Source organism: Cnephaeus nilssonii (genome assembly GCF_951640355.1).
Source record: "Cnephaeus nilssonii genome assembly, chromosome: 12".
Taxonomy (NCBI): Eukaryota; Metazoa; Chordata; class Mammalia; order Chiroptera; family Vespertilionidae; genus Cnephaeus; species Cnephaeus nilssonii.
The window spans coordinates 16,295,184-16,319,764 of record NC_137083.1 but is presented as its reverse complement, the minus strand read 5'-3'; the positions used below and the strand labels follow the sequence as shown (position 1 = coordinate 16,319,764).

The window sequence follows — 24,581 nt, the reverse complement described above, 5'->3', positions numbered from 1 at the left end:
CACATGGGCACTGACTCAGCGGAAAACTGACCACTTTTGAAAACACAGTTCAAGACCTGCAGATGAGCCGTCAATAGACTCAAGGTCAAATAAAACAAAAGGCCGAGGAGAGGTGAAATCACCTTAGAATTCCAGCCACCCCTGTTATACCATGGTATTTTGCTATTGTTTAAATTAAGTATGTTACCAGTTATCTTTTTTAATGAGTGAGCTGTTATTGCAGATTAAGTATGATTTAATTTACAACATAAATAAAAGATCTAGATAATAATTCTCGAATTAAAAAATAATCCCTTGCTTCTTTCCTAATACTTAATTTCCCTTTGGGTATGTTCATAAAACATTTTTAGTGCTGTCAAATTGTTTTAAAGTTGTGCATATTTTTAAAGTTCCGAATTTCAAAATCAATATTTCTTTGGTTTACGCGTATGTATAAAAAGGTATTGCCCAGCTGGTGTGGCTCAGTGGTTGAGCGTCAACCTATGAACCAGAAGATCACGGTTCAATTCCCGGTCAGGGCACATGCCCCAATTTCAGGCTTGTGCCCTGGTGGGGGGGGGGGGGGTGGTTGGAGGCAGCTACTTGATAATATATTTTTCAAAAAAGAAAAGAAAGAAAGAATTTTATCATTTGACCATTTAGGCATAGGAGAATGGAGAAGGACTCTTAGGATTTGTGCTGTCTTTTATAGTGGTTGACATTTGTTGAAAAATGAGATTTTTGGAAAATTTTCAGTAGCTTTGCGTTATTTTCATTACATTTCCTAGTTTGGGTGGGGGGGACAGCCCAGGTTTCTTTAGATTAAATTGACTCAGTACAACCTGTCCTTGTGAAAATTTTATGATTTCCATAGAAAACGTTTATTATTTACCTCTTTTCCACCATTTTCTAAGTGTGTTAAAGTGTCGTTAGAAATCACAGTGTATTTTGCTGCTCTGTTACCCCCAAGAACTATTGAATTTTGAACCCCTCACCACTCACTCTCTTCTAGCTGCTTTCGAAATCTATTGAACAACTGAAGCAACCAGGCAGGCACCTGGAGGAAGCGGAGGAGGAGCTTCAGGGGGACCAGGCGATGCAGGAAGACAGAGCGCCCTCTAGTGGCAACAGCACTAGGAGCGACAGCAGTGCTTGTGTGGAGGACACACTGGGACAAGTTGGGGCTGTGAAGGTCAAGGAGGAGCCAGTGGACAGTGATGAAGATGCTCAGATCCAGGAAATGGAATCTGGGGAGCAGGCTGCTTTTATGCAACAGGTAATAGGCAAAGATTTAGCTCCAGGATTTGTAATTAAAGTCATTATCTGAACATGAAATGCACTGCAGGTTTTGGTCAATGGATATTATTTCCTATCACTGAATAAGTTGATTTTAGTGTTTAAGGGTTCTAACTAATGTGTATCTATCTATATAGAGGTCTCTCTCTATACTGATCTCTATATAGATATCAAGGTTTCATTGAAATTTCACTGGCAAGGAAATACCTGCTACACTAATATTATACTACATGAGTATCCAAGTAATTAACAGGCTTTAAATTCATCCTCAAGCCTGCCACATCAATTACTTCTAAGGAAAACGAACTCACTGTTGTTTTAGTTTTATCTGTTGAGATCAGTGACTGCTGGATAGGTTCCCAGTCTGATCAATGACACATTCTATTAGTTCTTGATTTTTTTTTTGATATGTAGAATTCAATTTTCACATCGTTGTACATAATGTATCATACTACAGTCTTGAACACTGTTAAAGGTAGTCTGCCCCTTTCTTCCTCTCTCGTTTTTGTTAAAGTGAAATGTTCTGGTTACCATGCCAATAGTCCTAGGTAGGTTACTGTATAGATTGCAATTGAAAATATTAGGAATAGAGGTGGTTTTAAATATATAGATGCACAGTACAGCACTATTTTAAATATTACATTATGTCTCACCGAGCACTGCTCATTTTACTTTACCTTGTCTTATTTGATGACACTGTCTATCAAAAAAAGATCAAGTGAAGCAGACGCAAATGTGGTTAAGAAGTAATGTGCAGCCTATGGTCCAGTCAGATACCCTATTGTAGTATCTACAATTATGGAAAACACAGCAACAGTAAGATTATCATCCGATATGAAGTCAAAATCATGTTTAAAAGAAGCAAGTATATCATATTTTATTATCATTATCCCTAGGATCTCTTAAGTATAATTCCATGGTGACATGACATACGCCATACCATTTTGGCAAAATTAGGAAAGTGGCGCTTAACAAAAGAACCTGCTTGTACATAACGTACCTTTAGAAGGACTGTGTCCTTTGAAGCTATAAAATACAAACAACTCTGAAGGCAACAGAAGACTGTTTATTTAAGTCACTTCTTTGTCAGGTTCCTGCTGTTCTCCTACAGAAAGCGGATTCTATGAGGCTGAGCAGGAAATGCCTTGTGGAAACAGGAAGTCCAAGTGATTCATGTGCTGGGGAATGTAGGGGGGAGAAACGGAGGATAGTGTTTTACTCTTTCTGTTTTTAAAGGGCACTCTATGAATTGATTTATTGTCTAAGAAAATAACACCACAAGTAGGGAAATTGTTAAGGAAGCTTTTCACTGGAACATTTCCTTCAATACTCCCTTTTGATATGTTTACCTTGTTTTATAGGTTTACTTTTGTTAAGCTAGTTAAAGATGTGTCATATTAAGACCCCTTTAATATGAATAATCCAAATTGACCTAGAATCTTTGTGAAGTTTTTTTTCCTATTAAAATATTTATATTTCTAAATCCGAGGTATTAAAAGGTGTAGTATCCTGTTTCAAAGGAGATATAGCAGTTTTGCCAAATGTAGACATTGTACAATTGTATGTTCCTGGCACGTGTTGTTTACATTTTGCTGTGACATTTAAAAATATTTCTTAAAAATAAGGTTACTGCTAAAGATACATTATCCTTTTTTAAAAAGTCGCCTTTCAAATTAAATTAATATACCTAGAAGTTAGAAAGTTTAAAACTTTTCCATGTAATGAAAAAGACCTGATAATTTGACAAATAGCTATAACACTTCCTATTACCAACATATTTTGATTAGTATATTCCTTCAGATTAAAATGACTTTTTGTCAGTTATTTTGCATTAAAATATGGCATTCCTAAGATAAAATTGTATATTTTCTCCATCTCATAAATATACATTTTCTTTAAAGTCTTTTTTTCAATTTCATAAAAAAGGGATAGTGCATCTTTTAAAATACATTTTATTTGGGGAGGAACATGTGGCTGAGCAGACTTTTGTATAATATTACTTCAAAGATATGTAATGAAGAACAAAAAAGCCTATTTTTTATAATGTCACTTGAGAGAGCTTCATCAGTACAGTTGGTGGACGTTAATTTGTTTGAATTTGATATTCTTTGAATTTAATCAAGAAACTACCTGGAACCAGTGAAAAGAAAAGCTGGACTTAAATAATATTAGAGCTAATTGATAATTGTCTCTTTTAAAATCTACTGTATTTATTATAATTTACACCCTTGATGGTGATCTCTTGTTTTGTGTTGTAAATATATTGTTTGTATGTTTCTCTTCTTGCCTTCTGTTATAAGTCTCTTCCTTTCTCAAATAAAGTTTTTTTTAAAAGATCCCCTTTCATACATATGGCTTTGTGTAAACTTGATATCTAATCGAATTCGAAGCTCATGCAGTAGGTGTCACATACCAAAATATATTGCCATTCTTTGTTGAAACAGGAAAATAAACATATTTTGAGCAGTTACTTTTGTGCCATTAAAAATAACCCAACAATAACGATTTTAAAGTATTTACGTCAGCCATTATCAAATAGCAAATACAGGTAAAACTTGTTGCATTTTTAATACCCCAGTGTGGCCTTTTTCATATTATCATCTTGATGTCAATATAAAATTTTATGTAAATAGATGTCAATTCCTAACTTTTCTCAAGTTAAAAAAACAAAACTATTTTAATCAGATTAATGTAATCCCTTGAATATAACAAGCACTCAATAAATATTAATATAAATAATTTATCATGTATTATAACAGTATTACCTACTACAGTGAGAGTCTGACCTCTAAGTATAAAGTGACAGTACCTAAATTTAAAGAGAAAGGAGTAATTAAATTACCTCACCTTATATGGAAATAATTCTTAATACGACTGTGAGAAATAAGGAACCTGACTCAGGTAAAGGGAACTGGACCAGACACATCCCCCAGGCCATGCCAGACCTTGTTCCTCTTCTGGTCAGTTGCTAGCAAAACTTATTAGCCAATAGTTCATAATGTGTCGCCGTGTATTTGGTTCAATAGGTTAAAAATATGTGTTATATTTTCTTTGATTCCCTTAACTAATAGTGTCATACAAATTAAAGTCACAACAGTACTACCCTAGATTGTTAAGGATACTGGAGCTAATATCATTGGCTATTATAAAATGGATTATCTTTCCATAATGCATACATTTGATAATTTGGTCAGAACTGTGGGAATATCTTCGGTATACGTCACGCTTTCCTGAAAATTGCCTTTGGACTGTAAAATTACAAGATGAACTAGGTACCAGCCATCCCCAAAGAGATGGAGGAAGCAATTAGATAATGGTTTTATACTGTATGTTTGATTTCCAAAGTGTAAAGTGGCTATTTTAATAAAAAGCATCAATCTCAGCTTTTCTGAAGAAAACTTTTCTTCAGAAAAGTGTTTTTTTTGCCAGGACTCACAATAAATATCCATTAGATTTCCTCATTGTAGGTGGCTGCTGAAATGGAGATTGCTGCTTTTCATAGATCTGAGAAAGATAGTCTTTCAGATATTTTTATGTATCACCTTTCATTTTTTCTAAAGGATCTAATAAGAAGGAATTCAGACACTACACATTTTTTTGAAACCCAATACTCAACAGATATATAGACAACAGTATTATTTTTAATGTGGCATTTCTTTGTGATTTTTTTTTCATTAATGGAAACATGCAGTTGTGGGTATATAATTGTAGGTTGACAATGATAAATAATCAAGGTCTTCAAATTATAACCAATTATAATCAGGAACTCAGAGATGCAAGGGAAGGATTTTGAGAGGTAGATTACCATTCCTTTCATAATCTATAATTTTAAAGAGAAAGTATGGGAAAGCAGTCAAGCAAATAAAACAGGATATTGGAAATGTGACTTTTTAGAACCTGCCGATTTAAAAAGGTTTCTATTCTCATTTTATAAAAAAAAAACTTCTTAAAGGCTTATAAACTGTAGGGTTTAGACAATGCAAATTTGGGGGATCATCTTGATTTACAAAAACAATTAAATTTAACTGTTGCAAACAAACAATGTACCATGTTTTGTTTTAAGTATCTTACATCTTTTAACTAACTTAGTCCTCACAACAACCTTATCAGGTAGTTATTATTGTCCCATTGTAGAGTTGAGGGCACTGGATCACAGATAAGTTAAGGTCAAGGTCACCCAGTTAGTGACACTCTCATCTGAACCCATGAACCCAGGCACTAGAGTCCTTGTTCTCAAACTTTACCACCACACTGTATTGTGCAACATCCTTTTACATGTCCAAGTTTATTAGTACATTATCCTCCCTCCCCCCTTTCTCTGTCCATCAGCATTTTCAAACTGTTTTGAATCAGTTTTCTCTTTTTATCATTGCTGTAATTTATGAGATTCGGACTCATTTTTTCCTAATTCAAAGATGAGAAATCTAATTCTTGTAAACATTTATGTTCGATCTTTTAGAATCGTGAAAATTTGTGAGTTTATTTTTTCTGATCAAAAGCAGTCCTAGGCTGGTGTGAAAAGGATGGACTCTTGGAATTAACTCTTTGGAGGAGAGAAGGAGAAAAGATTTTAGAGAGCTCACAGCTTTTCTTCACCACTTTTTACCTTCATTCCCCAACCAACGCTAAGAAACTCCAGTTTCTAAACCATTAGGATGCTGCCTTTTAACAACTTTTTTAACTATTGGGGATGCACTTGATATAATCATTTTGACCTAAAGTAGTCTCTATAAAACGTTGTGAAGTGGGAAAATGGGGACTTTGTTCTAGACCTCCCAGGTGGTTATCTAATTGAAAGGAGCATAAAAAATCCTCTTGAATGAAACTGTTAAGAGTCGAGTTCTGATAAACCTCCCAGAGGTTCTGATTCTGATGTCCTGACAGGGATCCCAGGAATTTACATTTTCAAGCCCTTTGGGAGAGTCTGATTCAGAAACTGTGTTCTGGAAATGACCAGGAGCCCTAGCCCACTTCCTGAAATACAGCCTGATTTTTCATAGCTTTTACCTACAATTCTTGAATTCTCTGATTCATAGTTTTCAAAATAGATTATCTCAGATTTCTTGTATGTTATTCTGTTCCATCTGCATTTTAACTCCACTGTAGGTTATCCTCCCTATATTTACTGCTATTCCTTCTTTGATAATATTTGTTCTTTTTGCTTATTGTTTTCTTCAAATTTAAACAATCTCACAACCTATTTGTAGAGCATTAATCCACCAAACTTGGCAAATTATTTTTCTTCACAAGTTGTGAGCTGTTGATTTTATGTGTTTTTCTAATTGGGATAAAATTTATACAACCTAAAACTCACCATTTCAGTCGTTTTAAAGTGTACGATTCAGTGGCTTTAGTATATCCATGATGCTCTGTAGTCTTCTCTACTGTCTAATTCCAGAATATTTTCATCAGCTCAAAGAAATCCTATACCCATTAGTCAGTCACTCCCCATTCCATTCTCCCTCCAACCCTGGTAACTACTAATTTACTTCATGTCTCTGTGGATCTGACTACTGTGGACATTTCATATAAATGAAATCATTATGTGGCCTTTTGTGTGTCTAGCTTCTTTCACTTTGCATAACATTTTCAAGGTTCATCCACGTTACAGCATATATTAGTACCTCATTCTCTCTTATGGCTGAATAATATTCCATTGTATTGATATGCTACAGCTTGTTTATCCACTGATCAGTTGATGGACACTGGGTTGTTTTAATTGGGGGCTATTATGAGCAATGCTGCTATGAACATCCATGTACATGTTTTTGTGTTAACAGATGGTTTTAGTTCTCTCGGGTATATACCTAGGAGTGAAATTGCTGGATCATAAGGTAACTCTGTTTAACTCTTGAGAAACCCCCAAATTATTTCACACAACAGCCTGTTTTACATTCCCACCAGCAATGTATGAGGGGTTCCAATTTCTCCGCATCAACTCCAACACTTGTAATTGTCCCCTTTTTTTTTGTAGCTAAACTAGTGGGTGTGAAGTACTAGCTCATGGTTGTTTTGAATTTCTATTTCACTAATGACTAATGATGTTGAGCATCTTTTCATTTACTTATTGGATGGTTGTACATTTTCTTTGGAGAAATGTCTATTGAAGTCCTTTGCCCATTTTTAAATTGCCTTGCTTGTCTTTTTGTTGTTGAGTTGCAAGTGTTTTTAAATATATTCTGGATACCAGGCCATTATCAGATATATGAATTGCTTATATTTTCTCCCATTCTGTGGGTTGTCTTTCATTTTCCTGATAAGTGGCCTTTGATACACAAACATTTTTAGCTTTGTTGAAGTCTAATTTAATAATTTTTCTTTTGTTTCTTATCCTTTGAGTGTCGTATATAAGAAACAGTTGCCAAATCCACTGCCACAAAGATATACACCTATGTTTTTTCCTAAGAGTTTTATAGTGTTAGCATTACTTTTAGGTCTTTGATCCATTTTGAGTTATATACGTTATTTTGTAAATACATACTTCCATGTATTTGAGTTATTTTTAGAGATAAGAGCTTAATAGTTCTTGGACTCCATTTTCTCGTGCATGAGCTATTTTCCTGATTCCTAGGTTTGGTTTTGCTTCTTTGCCTTACTGTTGCTGCTTCTTCTTGCTTCCTAGCTTTTGATGCTGTTCTTTTTCTCTTCCCAATGAATCACTTAAATCCTACAACCTTGATGTTTATTATATGTAATATAAACCAAAGAAAAGATAAAGTTTATTTTTCTTTTAAGAAATGCCTTTTATTCTGGTGACCTTTTGAAACTAAATCGGAGTTATTTTTCATTTATATGGCTTTAAAATTCTACCCTGGTTACCCATTTTTATTTGTCTACTTTGCACTTAAGTTTTCTGTTGAACTAATGTTCGCGTCTCTGCTTTGAACTTGGTGCCTTCATTGACAGAATGTCTGCCAAGACTGCTATATTGTACTGTCCAAACTGGTAGCCACATGAATCTATTGAGAATTTAAAATATGATTGGTACAAACAACATGTGTTTTAAGTGTAAAATACACACCAGACTTCAAAGACATAGTATAAAATATATATTCCTATCTAAGTAACAAAGGTATATATTGATTACATATTAAAATGATAATATCTAAAATGTATTAGGTTATATAACACGATTAGCATTCATCTTACTGTTTTCTCTTTCTTAATGTAGCTACTAGAAAAGTTAAGATTGCATATATGCTTGCATGTGTGGTTCACATATTTTCTATTGTGAATGCTGCTTTAGATTGTATTCCTCTCATTTTTAGTTAATGTTAATAGATCTCGCACTACATCCCTTCGGAAATCAGTGGGCTATAAAACCTGAGCAAAATACTGTTTGCTCTTGCCAATATCTTTCATTCAGGCAAAAATGCTAGTATTGGAGGAGATCTGTGGCATCTTAATGGTTTAAAGGTTTAAAGATTCCCTTCTTCTTTATCTTAAAGGCAACTCACAGTCTACCAGATGTTTTATTAACACTATCAGTTGAAAGGACAAGTCGCTTATTGCTTCGCTCTCATCTGCAAGTTAGTAAATTCATCATCTGTAAAATGGGCTATTTTTTTTTTCAGCTCTTCCCTTTCTGTCAGTGGAACCACCATTTAGACTCTGGATAAATTATCGTAAAATCCTCCCCTTTTATCTCCTCTTCATTTTTTATAAACAGTTAGTACTCCTATTTCTGATTTCAAAGCCATCATATTGCTTCATTTTCTCTTTGGCTGTACTTTCCCTAGTCTCTACCTTAATACTAAAGTGAATTTATCCTATATTAAAAAAAGGTAATATGCAAATCAACCGAATGGCGGAACGACCAGTCTCTATGATGCACACTGACCACCAGGGGGCAGACACTCAATGCAGGAGCTGCCCCCTGGTGGTCAGTGCACTCCCACAGGGAGTACTGCTCAGCCACAATTATGATTTTTCATAATTTACCTCCTATATGGATCATTGATGATTGCTTTCATTGTAATATCTGAGACATATTTTGGTAAAAAACAACAACATATCAAATAATTTTTATTTAGCACATTAATTTTTCTACATCAATGTGTTCTATTGGAAAGAAGACAAAGGGATTCAAATTAATCTTAGAAAGTGAATTGACCTCGTCTTTTTGCAGATTTACATGAAGAAAACACTATACTGACCATGGAAAAAATTAAGGTGTTATGTTGACTACATATGCACTGAACTTGAAGAGTGGCATTTGTTTGTGATTCATGTGAGGAACTGCCTTAGAGATACACCTGCCTGGTGGTTACAATGCTTATTCTGTAGGACTTCAGGAGTTCCAACGTTAATGTCTATTCGCAACTCCACCTGGAGCAAATTGCTTAGTTCTGCCAAGCGTCAGTTTACTCGTTTGTTAAATGTGATTACTGTCATTTTTTCGTCGGGGTGTCGTTTCTGTAAGTAATATATATGGCATCAGAATTCATACTGAGGAAAAATGAGCAAGTGCAGATAGATGCTCCTTGACTCTCAGTGGGGTTATGTCCCGAGAAACTCATCATACACTGAAAATATTGTAAGTCGAAAATGCATTCATACTACACCTTAGTACTGGTGGTTCATGCTCGTGATCGCTGGTCACTGCTGCCCAGCATCACGAGAGTGTCCTATCTCATATCCCTCGCCCAGGGAAAGATCAAAATTAAAGTATGGTTTCTACTATGTGAGATCGATGGCTTTCGCACCATGGTGAATTCATAAGTCAAACTGTCGTAAATCAGGGGTTATCTGTACTCAACTTTTCTGTGTTTTTGCTTGTTACCAAATGCTCTGAGAAGCTTTTTTTTTTTTTTTTGCAGGAGGTGGGTGGGGGAGTTTTCTCTATCTCCAGTTTGGTGAATGTTAAACTAGTTCCATCTGGGAGCAAGAACACCTGAGATGATTTCTTGATCTTAAATAAATCACTCCCTGATTTTGAATAGTCATCAGTTTTCCTTCTAATACCTTCATTTAATGTGATAAAGAATAAGTCTACATTATATTTTTAGCACCTGACATGTTTTGGTCATGGTGGAGGTAACATCAAATCCCTCTTTATTTATACTTTACGAATTAAAGTAAACTTAACATTCAGTTTTCTGGTACGTATTTTAAATGGTTTGATTTTTGCTTCATTGCTTGAGTTATCGGACAAACTGGTGAAAATATCCAACTTGATTCCTTTATTTTTGTATTTTATTTACCTCATTCAAATTTTAAGTATCTCCATGTGTTTTATACCTTCATATATGCAGAGTGGTTAATTCTCAGTACAATATTTTTTTTAGCTATGAAAATAGGTTAAAAAAATAAAAATAAAAGTTGCCAGGAAGAGGCTCTCCCAGGAATTCAAAAATGTCCAATTTCTTTTTTTAAAATTTTTTAAGTTTCTTTATTGATTAAGGTATCACATATTTGTCCTCATCCCCCCATTCCCATCCCACACCCCTCCCCACAGATGTCCCCACCCCCCTGTTGTCCTTAACCACTGGTTAGGCTCATATGCTTGCACACAAGTCCTTTGGTTGATCTCTCCCCTTTACCCCCACCCTTCCCTACCCTCCCTCTGAGGCCGAGAGTCTGATCCATGCCTCCTTGTTTCTGGGTCTGTTCTTGTTCATCAGTCTATGTTGTTCATTATTTCCCCTAGATGAGTGAGATCATGTGCAATTAGAAATACACTTAAAGAACCGAAAATGAGACAAGCAATAATGGTTATGGTGACAGGCAAATGAATCAGTCTGTGGTGTCCTGGGAGTCTTTTTCCCATAATAATTTGAATTAAACTTTTGAAATGAGATTTTTATTTTGGGTTAGCTCCCTAAATCTGATTGATTTTTAACCTACTTTATTGAAGTATAATTCACATACAAAAATCCACTCCTTAGGTATGTACAGTTTGATGAATTTTCACAAGTGTGTACACCACCATCTAGATATAGAATATTTCTATCACTCCAAAGAGTTACCCTGCTGCTCCTTTTTAATCAAGTTCCCACTCCCACTCCCCACAGAGGCCCAGGCAATCATTCATCTGTTTTTTGTTACTAGGCATTTGCTTTGATTTTTCTAACATTTCATATAAATACATCATATAAAAAGAGTCTGTGATATTTTCTGTCTTGATTTTTTTTTTCATTCAGAAAATGCTCCTAGATCCATACATGTGTGTATCAGTAATATGGTCTTTTTTATTGCCGGATAGTGTTTCATTATATGGATATGCCACAATTTGTTTACGCATTCATCAATTGATGGAAATTTTGGTGATTTCCAGGTGTGGGTGATTATGAGTAAAGCTGCTATGCATTTGCTATACCAGTCTTGGTAGACATTTATTTCTTTGGGGTAAATATCTAGAAGTGGAATAGTTGAGTAGGATGCTGTTTGTTTAACTTTGTAAGAAACTGCCAAGTTACTTTTGATTGCTTATTACTTTACATTCTCATTAACAATGTATTTAGAGTTCCTGTTTCCAACATTTGGTATTGTCAGGTAATTTTTTAACATTATGAATTCTAGTGGATGTGGGGTAGAATCTCAGTGTGGTTTTATGCTGTGTTATCTCCCCTAATGTTATCTTTTCGTGTGCTTATTGGCGATCTGTGTATCTGATTTGGTAAATTGTTGATCCTGCTATGTTGCATGCTTTTTATTGGAGTGTCTTTTTATTACTAATTATAAGAATAACATATATTCTGCATTCAATCCATTTCCATATATATATATATATATATATATATATATATATATATATATATATTGCAATTTTTTTACCTGACCCATAGCTTCTCTTTAATTATGAAGAGCAGAATGTTTAAATGTTGATGGGTCCCATTCTATCAATTTTTTCTTCTATGGTGAAGCTTCTAGTGTCCTATCTAAGGAAGATTTGCTTCTATGTTTTCTTCTTCTAGTTAGTTTTTACATTTAATGCAAAGCCATTTTGAGCCAGATAATTTTGTGTATGATGTGAAGAAAGGTACCCAAATTTTTCAGCTCTAGTTAAAAAAAGGTTATCTTTGTTCATTTGAATTATTCTAGTGCCATTTTTAGAAATCAATTGAAAACATATATGTGACCAAATTTCTGAACGCTTTCTTTTATTCCATTGATCTTTATGTCTAACTGCCCCATTACCACAGAATCTGGATTACTATTGCTTTATAGCAAATTTTAAAATCAGATGGTGTATTTAGGTGCCAGGCAATTTAAATGTGTTGTATTTCTTTAAAGATGGTTGATCATGTCGAACCTCTTAAGACTTTAAGTTCTGTTGGAGCAGGTCTACAGGAGCCTTGACTCTGAGACTGGGGCGTCTCTCTCTCTCTCTCTCTCTCTCTCTCTCTCTCTCTCTCTCTCTCTCTCTCTCTCTCTTTCTCTCAACTGTGAGTTCTCTGGGCCTCATTGATTGTGTTTACAGAGATGGATGAAGCCAAAGATTTATCAGTCTTAGTCTAGGGCCCTGGGACAGGAATGAGGATGCAGAAGGAACATGGGATCCAGTAGAGGTGTGACAGAATCAATGCATTTGTGGGCAGGGAGGAGATGGAGAGATGGCTCAGCTCACTGCTAGGCCTGGCTCCACTTTAGGAGCTGGTCACTGACTGGCTCCGACCACATCAGTTCTTTTTTGTGGGATGACCATTTTCTCCCAGGCTTTTGATTTCCTAGATATGTGGTTATCTTTACATTCAAATATTGATTTTGAAGGTAGACATGGTGAAACAAACATTAATAATTACGTATTGATTTCTGGCATGGTACACAAACAGGCTGAATGGGCATTGCTAACCTAGGTATATTAGCTAACATTTTGTCATCCTGTAATTATATGGAATAAACCAAGTAAAAAACAATAATCCTAATGAGTTTTCAAAATCTCAGTTTAAAGTTAAATTGTTTTCTCTCTCTTTCTTTCATTGAATGCCCCTGAATTGGGTGTGTTTTTGTAGTTAAAGATCATGTATACTATAATTTTATTAAGTCATGGTCCATTAATGCAGTCAGCTCTTTCATATAGCAAGAAATAATAAATCTAGTGAAAATTCTTAAATTCAAGTTAGAAAGGCATGAATAATGGGATATTTATAACATCTGAATACTGGCTACCATAAATGTCATTTTCACCAAAAACCATATTGAGTACCACTTACATTTTGTATATTAGATTAGATATTTAATGTATGTCATACAATTCTGTTTAAGCAGATAAGCCATAGTGTGCACTGATTCTGGATTTGCTGTGTCGCTAAGTTAAAATTACATTGCAATCCTATGATTTAGGATCCCTGTGAAAGCAGTTCCCTTGCCTTATTTTTCCACCATAATGCTTCTAAGATAACAATTACTATTTTATAGTTTCCGTTCTTTACATTAGAATTCAGTGCTAATGAAAACCCTGATTGGTAAACGTTAGTAGTATCTACCAACCCACAGAAAGTCTTCTAGATACATGCAGGTATGGATTTGTTTAAAATTATATTGTCTTACACAAAAGCCTAGAACTACAATGACAAACTTAGAGGAAAGTATGTTATTGGATGAGAAATTGTGGGGAATATAGGAGAAGAGTTTTCTCAATAGATTCTTAAGACTTCATGCCTTTTTGTTTTTCAATTTATCTCTTAATTTTCAGTTGGGTAATGGGGAGGTATGATATAAAACTGATGGAAAGTGAGCAATAAATTTTTATTTTCACTTTGATTCAGAAGTGTTGAGGTTTTGAGTTGATTTGATGTAAAAAGGTGTTCTTAAAGCAATCAGAGTATTGGCTCAAGTTAAAGTGTTGGTTGTGGGCTTTCTTTTTCATCCTCTCTAATTACCACGGACTTTTGGATGGCTCCTAAAGTGGACTGGGAAGTCCTTACACACTTGGCATTAAAGTCCAGGCCCCAGGAGTTTATGTGGATATGCAGCTTCTGAACCTTGGATGGTGTGTTGATACTGTATATTTTTTAATGGTTACATTTTTCCCTGACTCGTATAAAAGATTTACTGTTACAGTTTGTGTGTGGCCAGGCAGTGGCATATGGAAAAGCTGTTTCCTGCTATTTAATTTAATTAGCCCCATCACGTGCCAGCCTTCGGGCATGTCACGCTGGACCTCTGAGGCTCTTTGTCTGTCAAAGAGATGGACAATATCATGGCTTTGTTTGGTTGCCCGGCATGCTACAGATAAAGCCACTGAGATTTTGACTGTTTGTTTAACCAAATCTCTGCATTTTTACCATTTGGCTTTGATTTTCTTTTACAAAAATACATGACATTTTGGCCTTGGGAAGGTGAAAAATAAATATTGAGAAGCTGAGGAAGAGTAGTTGCTCTTTGTGGTTTAATATAGTGCTGAGAATATTGCCATTTTCTAATCAGAAATTTTTAGTTATTTTCTTACTGGTGTGTTAGTAGAAATTCAAGATCATCAACATTGAATCATTTTAACTCTAACTTAGCTGACAAACTGTCATTTTAAATCAAGCCTCCTTTTTTGACTCATGTACTATAGTTTGATGTGATTTCTTCATCTTGACAAATCTCCAAATCTTTCAGTACATTTATTGTTGAAGAAAGAAATATCTCTTTTGGTATTCTGGATGAGTATATCCTAGTTTTGTTTTGTTCTCACAGAAACGACAGTGGTTAACACATTTAGTCAATTCAAGAATTGTTCCCAATAGTTTAGTCTCTATTAGAAGGTCAAAGATACTTTTAATTTTTTTCTTTTTTAATTGATATGTTCATAATTTAAAAATTCTCATTAATCATATGTCACAATTATGTCCCTAATATTTTTCAAGATTTAAAATTAGTCAAGAACATAAGAAAATGAACAGAGGATTAAAAGTATATTCTGCAGTTTAGGAATCTGATATGCAATGGGGACTTCCAGCTTAATTAACAGCAACTTCCTTAGTCAACATGACTTGTCCAAGGTGGTAAACGTCTTTGAAGACCTACTTTTAAAATTAGATGTTCCAGATTTAGGATTCTTAAATAATTGAGACACATGCACAGTTTAGAATGGCAAGAGGATTTGCATGTGGACTTAATAAGGCACAGAGAGAGTTAAGTTAATTAAGTCACACAGAACATCCAGTCATTGTGTCCCGCTGTGTTAGGTGCCAAGACAGAGACCCTACCCCCTGACACCTCTTGGCCTCTGGAGCGGCCCACAGGACCTGCCCTGAATACGTGACAATCAGCCTCAAAGGAAACACCATTGTCCTAAAGCTAAGAGACCTACTCCTTCTCAGTAGGTTAGGAATTCTTAAGAGAATTATTGTAGATTTTACTTTGATACAGTTTGCCAATTAGATCCTTACCTTTGATGGTTTTTAATTTTTTTAAAAAAAAGTGAAGGGATAAAAGAAAAGGAAATTAAAACCCAAATATGTAAATCCTCTTAAGCAACACAATTCTTAAACATAATTTACATTCATCACACAGACATTTCTAAAGATCCCATCGTTCATATGGCCACCACCAGCCATGCAAAGTATGTTTTACTGTAGACCCATGAGCTACGTGGACTTTGTGTTCTGTTTAAGGACAAAGCAGATGTCACCAACAAAATGAAAGCTGTGCTGTTTATCTCCTCATGATTTTCATCATCAGTTCTGCCGTCCAATTGTACTTCAGTTTTCAACCACTGAGCCTGTTTTCAGATTCATTTTTCTATTCCGTAGTTTTTATATATGGTTCATCTTTTATTTTTATTTTATTATAAATTCATATTTAAAGTGTGTCTTTTTCTGAGGGCACACACACACCACCATGCATTGGTTTTTGAACAAGGTAGTTTCCATTTAAGAAAATACACTTTGCTGGTAAGTTTTTAAGTATAAATATATTTTTAATATTGAGACACACCCATATCCTCTACAAAAATAAATAAACATGGCAGGAATACGGTAACTCTTCATAAAGCTCTGCTTTTCAGTATTGATGTTTTATTGAAAATGTTATGAAGTATAACATGACTGAGGTTGAAATGGAATTATATTGAGGGGACTGTGAATTCCAAACTAGAGACCTGCTTAAGAATTTTTTAAGGAAAGCATATCCATTATTAACTTAAAAGAAGACCCTTGCTTGAATATAGGTATTAAAATTGTGCAACTTGATTTCTTCTAGAAAATAGAACCCTTGTAAAATCCTTTCTTTTTTTTTACAAACACTTTCACTTTGGTGAAGGTACTTGTGCAATTTCAAATAGATTGACAAAAACTGGGACAACAGAGTATTTGTAATTATACTTGTGAAATAATTGGACTTCTAGCAAACAATTCACATTTTCTTTACATGTCAGCATACATTGTTTTTCATATACTCTTTGTTATGGGTGTGTTAACTATATGTGTAAATTGGCCAGTGTCCCTCATCTATTCTTTTTTATAATTGCAGCTTAACTTAATAAACAGTAATAGTTCAGACCAAGTCAATAAATGTGTACTGAACAACTACATGTGCCTGGGACTTCTGCCAGGGACTCAGAAGGTGACCAGAGAATACAAGTTAATGAGGTAGCCATATGGACTTCAAAATTTACAGTGGCTTTGAGAAATGGACAGGTAAACAAATGAAGGAAATCAAGTAGCATTTATGCTGCCATTGTAATATATATATATACATATATATATATATATACACACACACATACATACACTAGAGGCCCGTTGCATGAAGAGATTTGTGCAATAGGCCTTCCTTCCCTTGGCTTCCAGCACCGGTTTTCCTCCAGCACCCGGGACCCAGGCCTTTGCTTCGGCCAGAGTCTGTCTTCTTTGTCTTTGCTGCAGACTCTGGAGTCTGCAGTCTTGTCTTCCCTGCGGCACTCCGCTCCTGTAGATCCCTTCGCCCCCTGCCCTCCCTCTCATTGCAGGTGTCCTGCCCCGCCTGGCCACTCCATGCCTGGAGCAGCTGGGCAGCTGCTATCTTTGGCCTTCTAATATGCATACTCACTCTGATTGGCTGTGGGTGTAGCGGAGGTATGGTCAATTTACATGTTTGTCTATTATTAGGTCATATATATATATATATATATATATATATATATATATATATATATCACAAAATTTGTGTAGGTCTTGACCAAAATCTTACAGCTTCTAGTTTGCTGAACTAAGATCCAAAACCACATCCATTGTCCAGATTCTTTCCAATAACCATTGCTACCTGCAGGTAGAAAGGACAGAAAGTGGATGGGTTCTTTAAGTGCCACACTACAGCTGATTGGCCTCTGCCAAATTGCTTCCATTGGTAATTATACTAATTGACATTTTTATTTGTTTTATGACAATTAAAAAATTTATCAAAGAGAATGCCTACTTTAAAAAAAAAAGACTGAGAGGGCTTTTTTATTTTTTACTTATTCACTAAAAAGGGAGAATATTGCAGGCAGAAAGAAAATTTTTAATTCTTATATTGTTATAAGCTGGAGTTATCAACATTGGAGTCAAGATATGGGGGTTGAGTTTTCTACATGTGACTTATGTTAATACTAGAGGCCCAGTGCACAATTGAAATCCCATGAGGAGGCGCCCCTCTGGGGGCCAAGACCCGCGCCTGACCGTAGCACCGGCCGCTGCGTTGTGTCAGCTAGGGTGGGGGCAGGCGCTCCTGTGTGTTGTGTCTCTGCTCCGGCCCGCCCCCAGCCCCAGCCTCCCCACCGCCGCTGGGGCTGGGGGCGGCACACAGCCCTCTCCCGCCCATCTGCCCACACAGCTCCTCCTGACCAGTCACGATGCATCCTCCTCCTGAGCGGTCTTGACACCCGGCTAATTAGCATATTCTCTTTATATAAATATATATATATATTTTATATATAATATATATATATATATATATATATATATATATATAGAGAGAGAGAGAGAGAGAGAGAGAGAGAGAGAGAGAGAGAGAGATGCCTCCATTTATGGAACTTTTTTAATGTGGTGAGAAAACATAGCATAAAACTTAGCATCTTAACCATTTTTAAGTGTTCAGTACAGCAGCGTTAACTATATGCACATTGTTGTACTACAGATCTCTAGAGTCTCTTCCTCTTGCCAAACTGGAACTCTATACCCATTGAAGAACCCCCATTTTCCCCTTGCCACCAAGCTCATGGTAGCCAGAAGCTACGTAATGATTGTTCGAGTTTTTGACTATTTTAGATACCTCATATACATGGTATCATGCAGTATTTATCTTTTGTTACTGGCTTATTTCACCTAACCTAAGGTGCTCAAGGTTTATTCATTGTCATAGTATATGTCAAGATTTATGTCTTTTTTAATGGTTGTGTAATATTTTATTATAGATTTACATTATTGAGATAAACACATATTTTCTTTATCCATTTATCCATCAATGGACATTTAGGTGGTTTCCATCTCTTGGCTATTGTGAATAATGCTACATTGAACAGGAGTATGCAATTATCTCTTTGAGATTCTGTTTCCAATTATTTTGGATATATACCAAGAAGTGGAATTGCTGTATTGTAGGTTAACTTCTTTTTTTCTGTAACTTCCATATTGTTTTTCATCGTAGATGCACAAGTTACATTTCTACTAACACTGCACAGGAGTTCTTATTTCTCTACATCCTTGCCAGCATTTGTTACTTTTTGTTTGGCTGTTTATTTTGATAACGGTCAATTATCAGGTATGAAGTGATATCTTATGTGGTTTTGATTTGCATTTTCCTGATGCTTAGTGATATTAAGCATTTTTACATATGCATCTTGGCCATTTGTATATGTCTTTGAAGAAACATCCATTTAAATCCTTTGCATTTTTTTTAATCAGGTTATTTTTTGTTGTTGTTATTGATGTTGAGCTGTTGGGATTTTTTATACATCTTGATTGTTAATCCCTTATTGGATATATTATTTGTCAATACCATTTCTCTATGTAGATTGCCTTTATACTTTGTTAATTATTTCCTTTATTGTAGAAATGTTTTTAAGTTTGATGTAGACCCATTTGACAAGTTTTACCTTTATTGCCAGTTATTATGGAACTGTTTTTAATTTTCAAATTTTGATTACTCTAAAATAAGAGAGCAGCATTATGCTAAGCGAAATAAGTCATAGAAAGATAACACATGATCTCACTCATTTGTGAAATATAATGAAACAACATAAACTGATGAACAAAAATAGATCCAGAGACAGAGAAGCATCGAACAGACAGTCAAACTTCAGAGGGAAGCGGGGTGGGGGGCGTGGTGGAAATCCACCAAAGGACTTGCATGCATGCATATAAGCATAACCAATGGATACAGACACCGGGGGGGGGGGGGGGGGGGGTGAGGGCTTGTGCTGGGGTGTGGGGGTGGCCAGGAGAGGTCAATGGGGGAAAAAGGAGGCATATGTAATACTTTAAACAATAAAGAATTTTTTAAAAAAGAGAGAGCAGCAATCACTAACTCATGAGGATTAAAAAAAAACTATTCTATTAATTTTATTGGCTACTGAAAAGTTTTATCAAAGCTATAATAAATTACTAAAAGGGCCTTGATTAACACAGAAACTAATACTTTTTAGATGATTTAAAGGCATATTTTGAATTATGTACTAATAATTATGTTTTTCCTTTGAGCTAGCTGTCCAGTTTTTAAATGATGCATGCATCTCTTAATTTTAAACATAAGATCAAGGTCTTAAAAGCTGATATGGATTGGTTATTTTTCAAAAGCTTGAGAATCTTATTTCCTACCCCAGTTGGCTTATAAAGTAATCACATACATATGTTTGTGTATGTGTGTGTGTGTATGTGTGTGTGTATGTGTGTATGTGTATAGAGATACACATTAATATATATATATATATATATATATATATATATATATATGTATGTGTGTCTACATATGTGTATATATGTAACACAACCTGACGTGTAAAGATGATAAATTTTTGCACATTTATTGATAGCTATCATGCAGTTGGACCATATTGAATAACCATCTTATTTAAATTTTTTTTTTTACTTTCATATGGTTTCTTTCAAAAATAAGTCTAACTGGAAAAAAGTAAAGGCTTATACAGTGTTAAGAAGTCAAAAGAATGTTTATTTACTATTTTGAACCAGAATGGACAAATAGATTTTCACCTATGTGGGTGGGGGAAGGTAGGTGAAACACATTATAAGCTGACAGAATTTTTTATATTCCTTATGGGTGAAAATAATCCAACTAAGTTAGTCACAAGATAAATGCAAAAATAGTGAGTGCCAGTATTTAAAGTTTTCTAGAAATCAATATTAAAAATAGTACAGAATGACAAAGTTTTATTATTGGCAGGAATGTTAGTTAATGACAGTAACAACAAGAAAGTCAGTCTGTGTTGAGTTAATAAAATCCCAAAGACCATGCCCAGCAATTTAAATATATCATTTATTCGTCATCTCTTAGTTATAGATGAAGCAATGGAGGCTGCAAAATAGTGCCTAGATCTAGAAATTAGTAGAACTCAGATTCCAACTCCAATCCAAATCCAGGAAAGTGGAGAGATGGCTTGGAGTCTCACGGTCTCTGTTGTAACAGAGACTCAGATCTGACTCATAGACCACGGAATAAATTCAAAATGTGCTTCTTCATCTTCAAGCAGAAAGCCATTTACTACTGTGTTGAATTTTCAACCATGTTTTTCTTTCTCCAAGTTACTTTGATGAGAATGTGCTAGCACGTGTAGAAGGAAAAGTCAAAGTGAAAACGAAAATTAGTGAGGCAGGAGTGTCTGTATGAATGGCCTCACAGTTGTGGCCCTGCATTTTCCCTTCGTATGAAATATATTCCTGCCATCTCTTAGTTCTCTTTAACTCTAGTTCATAAAACTTAGTGGTCACAGCTTATAAGACATTGCAAAATGTCATTTATGGGATTCTCAACTCTTCAATGCTTACTTTTCGTACTGGTGAGATTTACTTTACTTACTAAATTTGTATTTGGTTTGCAATATATGTTCACTTCCTTTGTCTCTTAACATATATATAAAAAAAACCCCACAAATTTAAATAGTTATGTTGGCAAAGCTTCTTTGCTATTGGCTGAACTACCCTTAATCTACCCAGTGAATTGCACTGTTTTTACTCTGAATATCAACATTTATACAAAGACATTCTCTCTCTCCTATTCATAATTATGCTAAAACACTCAGTTTAAAAGAAAGCTTGGGATCCTCTCTCCTTAATATGTAAAAATATTTATAAAATAATGTTAAGTAAGCTGGTTTATATCTTCATTTCTTTACTTGTAAATTGCTTATCATATAACTATAGTGTGCAGGATATTGTTTTAAGTGTTGAGTACATTCCTGTGCAGCTCCAATAAAGTTATAATCTGGTAAGAGGATAAATCACATATACTAATAATCATTAGGTAAAATATGTTAGGTGCCACATGATAAGTACAGATATAACAGTATTGGGGGGGGTACCTATTTATAATATATCTGTTAAAGATGGAATTTTCCAAATGCTCTATAACTTAATACAAATATAGTTGATGAACATTTATGCTTTCTAATCCCATCGAATTCTTAATTTATCTTTTAAAATGTTATTTCTATGTATAGGATTTCTTAGGTCAATACATTTTCCAGCACAAGCAACATACTCTTCAATATATGAGCTAGTAAGTAGCACTAATTCAATTTTTTAAGTAGATATCATTTAAAGAAGTGTTCCATTCAACTCACTGGTCATACTGGTTCCCTTTATGTATATTTTCTTGCAAAACCACAGACTAGTTTAAGATTCTAAAAACCACAAATATTCAGATGTGTAAGACTAAATTTATAACTTATAAAAAATAATTGATAATATCATAGAACTCTTATTGATGAGACAGGAATTTCTACATTGGGGTAAATAACACATGTGCTATTTAAACTTATTTGAGTGACTTTTGTATTCTTTTGTTTTTACAAGTCAAGGCATTTTAGTATATATGTAATAAATTATTTCACCAACATAGTCAATATTCAGGTATCTTTAATATTCATTGAGAAATAGAACTTTTCAGTATATGAAGAACAGATTCAAGGAGGTGACCTCAAGGGCTTAAGGTTAATTAATGGCCTAAGATAGCCTGACTGAAAATAAATACGAATTCAGAAAGGGAGGGAGTGGGGAAGCTGTGTATTTCTTCAGGGTTTCACAGCTTGTTAGATGGATGTATTTTATTATGTTTTCTCACAAGGGAGACATTTTCCTCCATTGTATGTTGAGGTGTGGTCTCTTGTAATAAAGAAGGTTTTAGTCTTTACCTAATAAATTTCCCCATTATCTACTATAAAGTCTGGCTAGATGTTCTTTTTACTTTATAAATGTTTTTCATAATGTAATGTGTGAAGGAGTGAGGTGGCTCAGATTTCCCTTTCTAAGCTCATTAAAAACAAGAAGACCCCAAAACAGCCTATATAACTTGAAAATTGAATAAAAATGACAGTATGTATGATTTTACTCATTGTGTATGTGTATACTATTTAAAGTAATTCTCTCTATTTAAAGTAAATGGTCATCATTTTGATATTACTCTATTTTAATTACCTTAGTTTATTATGAACAAGGAGAATAAACAATAGGATTTCAAAAACAATACCAAGAAGTATCATATTCTCAGAGAGCAAGAAAAGTGGGAGGGAAAATGCTATTGTATAGAGCTACCAGGGACACAGGAAATGCCTTTCTGTAAACGCCTAAATAATGAATGTTCCAGTTCTAGCTTATTTTTATACAAATTTTGTGAATAATATGCAAGTGTACGAACAACGATTTGGTTAACTCCAATTTCTGTTTCATATTTAAATCATTTGTTTTAGAAATAATATCACATGTGATACATATCTTGCGGATAAAAGCAACTCATGAAAGGTTTCCTGTTTATTATTTCTCATCATTTTCCTTTCTTATTTTGATATTGAATTCTGGGCTCACTTCTTAGAGTTGGCATATCATGTTTTCCTTTTGTCATCTTTCTGAACTTCCTTCTTCCAATGTACAGCTACATAACCTCACAATTCTTTTCAAATAGGAGGTAATTGGTTAAACAACTAGATCCCACTGCTTCCACAGAAAGTCTAGAAGAAGCACACATTCAGTGGGAATGTCTTTTAGTTTATCTTTTAATTGGAGCAGGGCAGAGGTCACTAGCTGAAAGGAAGTCAAAATGACAAGGACCCTGCCAGTTGCAAGGAAAGGTTAAGACAAGTAATATCTTTCCACGAGACACTCGGACCGTTAGCTACCTGGCGCAGACTCTTTTTCCACTGAAATATCTTAGAACATCACTGACTTGGTAAAAGTAAGGAGAAGGTAGTCTAACTTAATGGAAGTCTCAATTACAGTCTACTTTAAAAGTGATTCCAATTTTATTGCTTCTCAACCTGCTTTCCTACACATAAATTAAAACTAATGTGTAGAAGCAGCTAAATTAAAAATACAGTTCACAAAAGACGTAAATTAAAAAAAAATACTTATCATAAACACAAATACCACTTAAAAATTTATTTTTACAGCCTGCCCTAACTTCAGGGGGAAAAAATACTTACTTCGGATTTTTTAGGATTTTTTTTTCTTCTAAACATTGTAAAAAATTCCCAATGAATACATTTTCCTTTCTCACTATGGATACGGGAGCAACAGAGAGATTTCAAGTACTATGGCTTCCTTTTCAGTTTTTAAAATTTAGAAATTTTGAATTTTCTAGTAAGACATGGCTGAGAAGCAATGTCACCGGGGTCAATGGTAATTGCTGTTGAGGATCTAAATGGTCAGAGTGGAATGTTCACATTCAGAGAGGAAGGAAAATAATTGTAACCAAAGGATTCCATAGAAATTTTTTTAGAAAGAAATGTATTAAAGTGCTCTAATCAAAGAACAGTGCCTGAGATTCTTGGAAAGATTTTCACACTCTGGCTAAAGCTTCTGTTGGTTTATGGTTTTACAGCAATGTTGATTCTAGCCAATTTTGTGCAACCATGGTAGCAATAAAGACTAGTGCTTTGCATGATGGATTTATGGTCCATGTTTTGCTTACAACCGTTAGGATCACGAGCAGCCCTAGTTTCCTTTGATTTAAACAGGATATCTTTGGTATTTTTCCGTGGCTATGGTCAACTTAAAATAAGCACTTTCAATGTACTTGTCAACTCTGTCTAGGGAGAGGGGATAATCCACATTGTCCAGATTTTATTAAGAAAAGGAATCACATTCTTGCATATATCCTACAAGGGAAGACAAAAATTCCAATATATTGTGTTTAAGACATTCTTCCATGGGTACTTTTATCACCTTAAATCTAGATTTATGGACATCACA

At 34.7% G+C, this 24,581-nt stretch overlaps 1 protein-coding gene across 2 annotated transcripts in view; it reads left to right on the top strand.

Moving 5' to 3' along the window:
* The window catches only part of HDAC9 (histone deacetylase 9), a gene marked incomplete at its 3' end in the record, with an annotated part of 637,805 nt that overhangs the window by 325,430 nt on the left and 287,794 nt on the right, over positions 1 to 24,581 (top strand). Inside the window, exon 12 of one of the 2 annotated variants that reach the window (XM_079785596.1) lies at positions 992 to 1,255. In XM_079785596.1, the coding sequence (XP_079641722.1) occupies positions 992 to 1,255 (264 nt within the window). Of the gene's footprint in view, positions 1 to 991; positions 1,307 to 24,581 lie in introns of those variants that run through there. The other variant, XM_079785595.1, reaches the window with a different exon arrangement.